At 37.7% G+C, this 10,699-nt stretch overlaps 1 protein-coding gene across 2 annotated transcripts in view; it reads right to left on the bottom strand.

The window, feature by feature from the left end:
- The window catches only part of PDXDC1 (pyridoxal dependent decarboxylase domain containing 1), a 41,610-nt gene that overhangs the window by 21,253 nt on the left and 9,658 nt on the right, over nt 1-10,699 (bottom strand). For both annotated transcript variants that reach the window (XM_019666103.1, XM_019666102.1), the window contains exons 5-9: nt 9,625-9,771; nt 8,278-8,467; nt 5,951-6,019; nt 4,873-4,951; nt 247-331 (exon numbers count right to left, since the gene is read on the bottom strand). In XM_019666103.1, coding sequence (XP_019521648.1) covers nt 247-331; nt 4,873-4,951; nt 5,951-6,019; nt 8,278-8,467; nt 9,625-9,771 — 570 coding nt within the window. The remainder of the gene's footprint in view (nt 1-246; nt 332-4,872; nt 4,952-5,950; nt 6,020-8,277; nt 8,468-9,624; nt 9,772-10,699) is intronic.

The following is a 10,699-nucleotide window of genomic DNA, read 5'->3' as shown; positions in this document are numbered from 1 at the left end:
CGGGGGGCGGGGGGGCGACACTGAGTGCTAACTGATGTGCCTAAAGCTAGAAAGCTAGTCCTGTCACTGCGCTTTTTAGTTATGTGAACCAATCAAATCTCTCCTCACTTAAGCCAACTGGGGTGATTTTCCCTGCAGCCCACAGAGCCCTTAGTGATCAATGTCATGACAAAGTGAGAGCCCGGATGTCTGCTCCTCACGAGCACTGTGTGCGGGCCAACCACACAGGCCTCAGACTGCACTCACCCCTCCACGTGAAGCCACATGCCATACTGCTCACAGAGCTCTTTCAAACGCCCAATCTTATCTGTGTGCCCCACGGCTGCAGTTCCTAGGATAAAACACACACAAAAGGATACTAAAAGGAACAAACATTTTCTGAGTCTTTACAGCATGATTAGAGCTTTTATATACATTACCTCCCTGTGAGGTTAGTACCATTCTATTTTTTATTTTCTTTGTGGATTGGCTTAAAAATCAACTTTTGCAAGGTGATTATTCAAGTTTTGAAGACTATGTATTCTCCATTATATGTATCTATAAAACAAGCTTGTTAATTGTGTTGTTTAAATCCTCTATATTTTCCATTTACTTGATCTGTTGTTTCATGAGAAGTATATTCAAATCTCCCACCAAGATTGTGGGTTTGTCAATTTATACTTACAGTCTATCAATTTTTCCTTTAGTCTTTCTTTTATATATTTCAGTTACGTTCATAAGCATTCATAACTTATCTCTTAGATTACATGAATTATAATTAACATGACATCTATTATACCTCACACTAACACTGCTACAGTACTTTTGTTGTTAGCATTTGTCCAAAATATCCTTTTTTATTCTTACTTTTTGCTACTTTCTGGGTTATTTTTATTTAGGTGTGTCCTTTATAAAAAATACAGATGAATTCGAGGTATTTTAAACCCAATGTGGAGGTTGTTTGTTTTCATATAGAACATGTCTCCTGAAGTCAGTTTGAACATATCAAATGCTGTAACCCACTCCCTGGATAATTCACTTACACTCGAGGTTTTGCTGGGCAGCTCCCTATTCACAAGCATAGTAAAATACAGAGTCTCCCAACTATCCTAAGTGGCCAGTTAGCAGACTCCCACCTAATAAGACCTCAAACCCTCACCCACTGCCTCAGTGAACACAACTGATGCCAAGTGGTTCTTCTGCAGGGTTTATGCTATGAAAAGAGTTGAAAACAGTTCCCCACACACAAGTCTGTCTCAAATTTTTAAAAAATGCTAACTGACATGTGTGGTTCAGTTGAAACAAGATCAAAGGCCAATGCATGGATGATGTCATATGACCCATCAAAACATAAGGCACAGTGCTGTTTCAGTGACTGGACCACAATGGGATTCTCTTTTCCAGTTTTTTGGCAATGTCTGCTGGCTAACCCCTGGGATGTGTACTTGTGACTAGCAGTGTAGTCACACTGGTAAGTCACTCGGTCACGTGTAAACTGAAGTCTCTCCCATCTATCAGATGATTGAATGTGGGTGGGTTTAGGTTTCCTTTTAAACATACAACATGCTAAACCAGACAGAAGTGGTGGTTTTCCTGCTAGCAAGAAGGTGGATATGTGTTTTTTTGTTTATTACTATTTTTTAAATATAGTTGGCCCTCTGTATCCACGGGTTTCAAATCGGCAGATTCAACCAACCGTGAATTAAAAATATTTGGGGGAAAAAAAAAAATCCCAGAAAGCAAAACTTGAATTTGCTATGCGCTGAGCACTACGCTGAATTCATGCAAATAAAGTAATGCATAGGCATGTGCTGCTATAGCCTCGATGAAATACAGGTTATACGCAAATACTACACCATTTGTATAGGGACTCGAGCATCAATCCCATGGATTTGTGTATCCATAGGGCAGAGGGGGGTCCTGGAACCAATCCCCTATGGATACAGAGGGACACCTGTAATCAGCTTTATTGACTGAAGTACAATTAAAGTATAAATCCACTCATTATAAAGTGTATGGTTAACATAATCAAGGTAGAGAATATTCCCATCATCCTAAGTTTCCTCACCTGCCTTGAAGTTTCACTCTTCCCTCCACTCCCCCTGTCTCCAGACAATCCTGATCCGTTTTCTGTCACTGTAATTCTGTCTTTTTTAGAAGTTTACATAAATGGAATCATACGCTATGTAACTTCTTCTGTGTCTGGCTTTTAGCAGTAAGCATGTTTTTGAAAATCACCTCTGCTGATTATTTATATATATACATATATATAAAATATGTTATGTATATATTATATATGTAACTGAGAGATGTATATATAAAATATATATATATATATATATTTACATTTATTGCTTAGCAGCCCACGAGATGGATATACCACAATTTGTTTATCCATTCACATGGGTTGTTTCCAGTTATGAGTATTGCATACAATTCTTTGCGTGGACATATTTTCATTTCTCTTTTATAAATACCACAAGTGGGACTAATGGGTCATGTGGTAATTCTATGTTTAACCTTTTTTTTTTAAAGGATTTTATTGGGGAACAGTGTGTTTTTTCTAGGACCCATCAGCTCCAATTCAAGTAGTTGTCATCAATCTAGTTGTGGAGGGTGCAGCTCCGTGGCCCATGCGGGGATCGAACCGGCAACTTTGGTGTTATGAGCACTGTGCTGTAACCACCTGAGTTAACTGGCCGCCCCTGTGTTTAACCTTTTGAGGAGCCACCACACTGTTTTCCAGAATAGCTGTGACATTATTTACCTCCCTGCCAGCAGTGGATGGGAGTTCCAGTTGCTCTGCATCCTCACCAGCGTTTGGCATTGTACTTTTTATTTTCTCCATTCTAACAGATATGTAACAGTAGCTCACTGTTGTTTTAATTTGCATCGCTTTAGTGACTAATGATGTTAAGCGTCTTTTTTTAAGTGCTTCTACATTCACATATTTTCTTTGGTGAAATGTCTATTCATATCTCTTGTTCATTTACAAAACTATTATTTGTTTCCATAATGTTGAATCATAAAGCTTCTTTATACATTTTGATACACTCCTTTGTCAAAAAAATGTTTTGCAAATATTTTCTCCCAGTACAAAACTTGCCTTTTCGTTTTCTTGATGAAAAAACAGCAAAAGCTTTTAATTTTTGATGAAGTCCAACTTACAGTTCATGCCTTCTACGTCCTAAGAAATCTTGCCTAACCCAAGGTCACAAAGATTTTCTATATTTTCTTCTAGAAGTTTTATTGTTTTGGCCCTTATATTTTATATCTATGAACCATTTATAATTAATTTTTGTATAAAGAGTGAGGTAAGGGTTAAGGTTCAATTTTTTTCCATGTGGATATCCATTGTTCCAAAACCACTGGTAGAAAAGACCACCCTTTCTCTCCTGAATTATGTTGGTGTCTTTGTGAAAAAAATCAAGAGACCATATACATGTGAGTCTATTGCTGAACTTCCTATTCTCTTCAATTAATCTCACACTCTCTTATTTGTAGCTTTATAGTAAGTCTAAAAGTCAGATAGGGTAAGTGTCCCAATTTTGTTCTTTTTCAAAATTATTTGGGCTATTCTTAGATCTATTCTTAGATCCTTTGTATTTTCATATTAATTTTCGAATCAGCTTATCAATTTCTACAAGAAATTGTAGCATGCTGAGATTTTGATATAGATTGAGTTGAATCTATAGATTGAGTTTTGACCTAACAATAGTGAGTCTTCCAACCATGTACATGGCACATCACTCCATTACTTCTTCAATTTCTCTCAGCAACATTTTATAGTTTTCAGTGTACAGATCTTGCATATTTTTTATTAAATTTATTAATAAAGTTTTCTTTTTTTTAAGATTTTTATTGGGTTATTGGGGGGATGGGAACAGTGCTGGGAAATTGGAGTAAAGGGAACAGACAAGTTGCTGTCCTTTTGTTCTTCAGTCTAGTTGTGGAGGACATTGCTTCACTGGCCCAAGTTGGCACCATCATTGCGCTCTTGCCGGGCGAGGCAGATCAGTTGCTGGCCTCTGGACGGCCGCTCACTGCGGCTGCTGGCCACTCACGCTGGCTGCTGGCTACACACGGTAGCCCATGGCAACCCACTGCCATAGGGCTGCAGCCTACGCTGACGCCAGCGACTCACGGCAGCCCAGCTCCAGGTTGAGCTGTTGTTCAGCATCTTAGCTGTGGAGGGCAGTGTCACTGGCCCTCATATGTGGGATCCGAACCGGGGCCCTCTGGCGTCCCAAGCCAGTTCTTAACCATCGCGCCACTTGGCCAGCCCAAGTTTTCATTTTTTGATGCTATTATGAATGGCATTTTAAATTCAATTTCAATTGTTTATCGCTAGTCTACAGAAATCCTACAACCGTAATAGATTTGCTTATTAGTTCCAATGGCTTTTCTTTGGTTTCTTAGGACTTTCTATCTGTACAATCATGCTATCTGCAAACAAAGAGTTCATTCTTCCTTTTCAATCTGTATGTCATTTAATAGGTTTTTTTTGCCTTATTGCACTGTCTAGAACTTCAAGTACAATGTTATATACAATATGGTGAACAGGGCAGAAAGTGGGAGTGGGCCTCCTGTCAACAAGGTGGACATTTAAATATGACATTTTAAAATTCAATTTAGAAAGGAAGCACATGAAGGAGAAGCACTTACGACCTAAATGAAAAAGTATACACACACAAACAAAATAACTCCCCAAACAAACCGACAATTAAAGGGAATCTAATGAGCCAACCTTAGTATTATAATTCTCACCACAATGCTAATACAGACTATCTTAAACATGAGGCACACAAACATCTTCTAAGACTTGGTCTTTTTTAGGCTCAGTACCTAGCCTCTCTATGTTCAAAATGTAAGAATCAGGTTCATGACACCTACCAGCATTTGCAACAAGCAATAGCGGCAGTTTTCCTCGTTCTATATCATCTTTAATCAGCTTCTCCAGGAGGGCAACATCCTAGGATTAAAATACAAACCGTAAGACCATAAGGCAGCCATCATAAAAGTTGTACAATGAAAAATTATGATTTCCAAAAGAAGCGCATAACTCTCCAAATTAATCCCTCAAATCAACTCTTGTTCTTGATAATTCTTCTATTTTTCTCTAATCATAAATATGAAAATCAAATAGTTTTTCTTGAGGACTAGAAAAATTAGTTAAGTGTGATTAAAATTAAAGACTGCATATACAGAACCAACATTTCTCTAGTTTTAAACATTTACATTTAAAGAAAATGTTCTCTCAAGGGCCGGCCAAGTGGCTCAGTTGGCTAAGAGCTCGCTCAAGAGTTTGAGCTCTGAGCAACAGCGGTTCGATTCCCGGCCTGAGCTGAGCAGCCGCTGAGCTGCCAGGTGGCAGGAGGGCTCAGATAAAAAAAAATAAAATAAAAAATAAAGAAAGAAAATGTTCTCTCAGGCCCCCAAAAATAGTCAAAAATGTATCTCTAATATTACTCATTAATGTATCTGAATTAATGTATAGAAAAATCAAACCACCTTGAGAAAAGAAAAGCAGAACCCTAAAACCTATCCCTTTTCCTTGTAGCTTCAGTATGGAAAGTTTTATCACTTGCATGTCTAAAAATAAATAGAATCCAATCTCGGTATAACAAATGAAGACCCTCATTTTCAAAATCTTCCCATTCATAATCCAGGAAACAGTGATAACCATTTCAAATGATGAGCTTTAGAAGAAATTTCTGGTGCTTAATTGGACTCCATGCTTCCAGTTCAAGCAGGTGACATAGTGATTACAAGATCTTAAGAACCAGGTATTCCTGACCAACTTTCAAGGTCATTCAAACCCGAAGCATGTATTATACACTGGGAAGATCTAAGCAATAAATGAATAAGCTAATAATTACCTGGAAGCCAGCAAACAGAACTACAGTTGAATGGAAGACACAGTTTCAAAACACAATTCCAAATTATTTTACAAACCGAAAGGAGAACTCACCATCTGATGCTGGGATCCAAACACAGTGTTACAGGGAACACGAGACAAGCAGGGGAAGGGCAAGCCAAGCTGCAAGAAAAAACACACAATTTTACAAAATAACTTTTTGTCACCACTCTCTTATTATGCCTTCAAAAGACTGTAGTTCTAAGACAAGTCATAATTATTCTTTTTAAACAATTTTTCTCCTTAGGAAGTCTCAGTATTATGAATAGATGTCAAAGTACATCTAGAAAGTCAAGCCAAAAAAAAGGGGTGTATTTCCAGGAGCTGAGATGTCATATAAGAGGACAGAGACAATTTACAATTTTCTGAATGAGTCAACTGAGTAACTATCAACCTATTTTGTAAGTGATCAAACATCTTTGGTATAGTTTATATACCAAAAAACAAAAACACTTCCAAACTAATAAACAACTGAACCCTGAGCATTTTGGGGAATAATTTGGGATCCTTCTTCAAGCATTGGGGGTAAATAACACCAGCTAAAGGCATTCAAAGAACAATATCTTATTTATGGGTCCACCTACTCCTAAAAAGCAATAAATATGGACTAGCAGATGTACATTTCTTAAGAGGAATGAAGCCAGTGTTATGAAGATAATAACTGTCAGATTTTATATTCTTCATTTTTAGCTTCCAAATCTTTGAGTTGTTAGCTTTAGAAAGTTTTAAACAGTTGCAGACTATTCTATACAACTAAGACTTGGTAAATTTAAAGACCAAAAATTTAATGGGCACTTTATTCACACTTTTTCCCCCTTAATGGGTTTTTCTTTTAAATTATGAAAGTGAAGCCCAAATAAACACACAATAAAAAATATAGAAATTAAAAGTGAAAATGCCCCACATAAGCCACCAATCCCCCACTGGTTAAACAGGTTAGTATGTAACCTGCCAGACATTTTCTAGGTATAAATGTATTTATATTAATGTACTTTTCTAGGTATAAAAAATACACATATAAGCATGTAAACACTTTTTAAAGCATGAATATGACCATATTATATGTACAGTTCTATCACCTGCCGTTCTCACTTAACAATACCCTCACACATGTTTCGAAGACTGGACAGCATCGGGTCCCTAACAGCCTGGCCCACAGTATGTACTCAATAAGTAATTTGTTTCATGTTTCTGTAGGGACATTACAAAACTTCCCATTTTACACATCCTCAAGAAGAGGACATGATTTCTTGCCACCAGTGACCATAGTTCAGAACCAATTAAATTCTGGAATTTCCTCCATATATCTCCCCAAAGCGCCTCTATCTTACAAAAGACAAGCCCTCCAATCCTAAGGGTTCGGCCTTAAAACATTTTTTTTTAAAGATTTTATTGGAGAATTGGGGAAGGGAACAGTGTTTTTCCAGGACCCATCAGCTACAAGTCAAGTTGATGCCCTTCAATCTTAGTTGTGGAGGGCGCAGCTCAGCTCCAAGTCCAGTCTCCACTGGGCGGGGAAGGGGGCGGGAGCGCAGCCCACCATCCCATGAGGGAGTCAAACCAGAAACCTTGTTGTTAGGAGCACATGCTCTCACCAGCTGAGCCATCCTGCCACCTGTTGGCAGCTCAGCTCGGGCGCAGTTCACTGGCCCATGTGGGAATTGAACCGGTGACATTGTTGCTCAGAGCTCGCGCTCTAACCAACTGAGCCAGCCGGCCGGCCCCTTAAAACATTCTTGGCCAAGAGGCTTAACAATTTCTTGTCTCAAGGTAGCCCCCTAATTGGGCAACATGGACCATGAACTTTAAAAATGGTAATGTTCTTTGATCTAGTAATTCTAGATTGACTGGAAATCTATCTAACTTTGAAGAACTATGAAAAGGTTACATGCACCTGTTATAACAGTAAGTGAAAAAAGCCAGATATAACCATGGAAAAAAACAAATGCACTCTGATTAAAGTCTGGAAAGAAATAAATTACAATGACTATGGTTGCCTATTCGCAACTAAAAAAAGTACATTATGTGAATTCATTAATATACATCTATGTATTTTCTTATAATGACAAAACAAGCACATTTTTTTTTTAATCTTTTTTTCTTGGAAAGACCAGCAGCTAAAGAAATGGATCTACACATTTTAATACGTTCCAAGATAGAACAAAAACATCAAATCTTTATCTAAAATTTTTTTTTTTCTTAAATCTGAGCCATCCTGCCACCTGTTGGCAGCTCAGCAGCAGCTCAGCTCGGGCCGGGAATCGAACCAGCGACCCTGTTGCTCAGAGCTTGCACTCTTGAGTGAGCTCTTAACCAGATGAGCCACTCGGCCGGCCCTTAAAACATCGAATCTTTAAAATATCCACTTTACACCGTATTACCTGGTTACAGAGGTACTGGCCCAAGCCAGGCCTGGAAGCAGCACTGAGATATATAACAGGTTTCTTGTTATATAACACATTGAACCCATCCACTACGAAGTCTTCGTATCGAGAATGAATGGCAAGCCTGCAGATCTTGGCAAGCCCTTCTCTTTCTTCTTCGTGGAAATAAGCGCAGCCATTTTCATACCTGTTAAGAGACACCCATATGTCGGTATGTTCTTATCTCTGGGTAACTCTGATTTTTATATCTCAATCTTATAATCATGGAAGTAATTGTTTTCTCAGCCTAGAAACTGTCACCTAGATCAGTCCAAGAAGACAAGAATGACCCTCGTCTTCGATGGCTGACAACTCCTTAGAGCTGAAGGTTATGAGGAAGGGAAAAGGGCCCTTTGTCCATACCTAACTCCATAAGAAAGAAGAAACTATGAAAACCAGTAGAGAACAGGAGTCCCTCAGATATTAAAAGGCTGAAAATCATTGTTTGGGCTTATTCTACAAGAAAGCCAGCGCTGGATAGCACAGTTCTCAGCCGAGTTTCAGCTCTAAAACATATGAAGTAAAAACAAGTGTCGAAAATGCTAGTCAGGTTAACTTGCTTTCACTATTATCTGTTTGGGGCCTTCTATTCTTCTCTTAGAGAAGGAGGGAGAGATTTTTATTCTAAGAGAAGAAAGTTTCTCCTTTGCAATATAGTTAAGCAAACTTACATCTCGTCAAGCCAACCTCTTTTCCAATATCTGAAAAGTGGGTCTCCCAAGTTAAATGTTCCAATGTTAGGCAAACATTCGTTTTCCATAAAAGTAATAACACAAACACAAAAATAACTACTGGTCCCGTGTCTTCTACTGAATCCTTAATCTGCTATAATTCCTTAACGATGCCAACATCATCACAGTGTTAAGCAAATTCCAATTTTATAACATATACTCATCTTCTTCATGATAGCATTTCCTTTCTACTAATGCACAAGCTAATACTTTGATAAAAAATATCTGAATCTATTTCACTGCTCTGTCTTCTATCAACCTGTGCCCATTAGGAATCCTAAAAATAAGGAACTGCTGACATTATCCAACATATATGTGCTTATGTTCTCAGCTCTTCAGAAGTATTAATTCATTAACTAATTTAATCCTCACAATGCCATGAAAAAGATATTAGTGCTATTCCCATTTAGTAGATGAGGCAGCTGAGGAATGGAGAGGCTAAGCAACCCTTCCGAGAGAAAGGGGAACAGGCAGATTTAAACCCAGGTAGTATAGCTCCAGAAAAGATCTCTCAACAGTCGATACCCAACTCATAAATGTCTTTATCGGAAACTAAAACCCATAATGTTTTTACCTGAAAATTCTGCACAGCCATAACGTGGTATCTGAAAGTATCCTTGTTGTAAGTTTTCTCAGCTTCTCTTTGTCCAGAGTTGAAATATAAGCGCCCAGACTATGTCCCAACAAAGCTATATGACCTTGTTCTCCAATACTCTGGATTCTGTTAATCAAAATTCCTTAGATTAAAAAAAGTAGTAGTGAAAACATAAAGAAATAAAACTTACAGAGACAGTATTCTACAGAAAATTCTCTCAGACTGGAAATCTACTTAATGGCCTAGAAGACAGAAATTCTGATAAATTTAGGAAATTCAATGCCTATAAGGTTTGATAGTCTGGGGCAGAAAAATATTTTAAAAATTAATTCCTAGGAGGTAAGTATCCTTTTTATTGAATATCTACTAAATATACAAACTGTTTTTGAATAATTTTCTCCTGAATTTTAAAAAATTAAATAGCAGCTGTTAAGAACTTTGTAGGGTAGAGCTAAAATGTGCAGAAAACAATTTTTTTAAGAATCATTAGATGGAAGATCAATTCCCTACATTAAATAGCTATTTATAGCCATAATACAGCAAATTTAAGAGGAACTAGGTATTGTCTTATAGTTAAAATGGATAGACCAATTTCCCTTATAAAGTCAATAAGAAAAAGACAAAACATCAAACAGGGTACAGGGCAAAGGAGACAATTCACAGAAGAGGAAATATAAACGGGTCTTACAACACACAAAAACACATTTAACCTGGTTCATAAGAAAAATGCAAAGTAAAATTATGCAGAAATATAATTTCTCACGTATCAGATTGGCAACGACCCTTAAGCTGGCTAACACCCTTGCAGGCAAAGGTATCAGGAAAGAGGTACTCTCACACATTGTGGTGGTACTATAAACTGGCAGAATTCCACGGTGGAAAACTTGGTAATAGCTATCAGAATTACAAATGCACAAACTAGCTGGCCCAACTGTTGGGACTTTAATCACCAGAAACACCTGCTTCTCTGAGAAATGAAACATGTACAAAGTGACCGGTTGCAGCGATGTTTATAATAGTAAAACACGGAAGAGAGACTAGTTAAAATATGGCT

Source organism: Hipposideros armiger, unplaced genomic scaffold (genome assembly GCF_001890085.2).
Source record: "Hipposideros armiger isolate ML-2016 unplaced genomic scaffold, ASM189008v1 scaffold_460, whole genome shotgun sequence".
NCBI classification, from domain to species: domain Eukaryota; kingdom Metazoa; phylum Chordata; class Mammalia; order Chiroptera; family Hipposideridae; genus Hipposideros; species Hipposideros armiger.
Note: the sequence above shows the minus strand (reverse complement) of the source record. Positions and strands in the feature narration are given on the sequence as shown.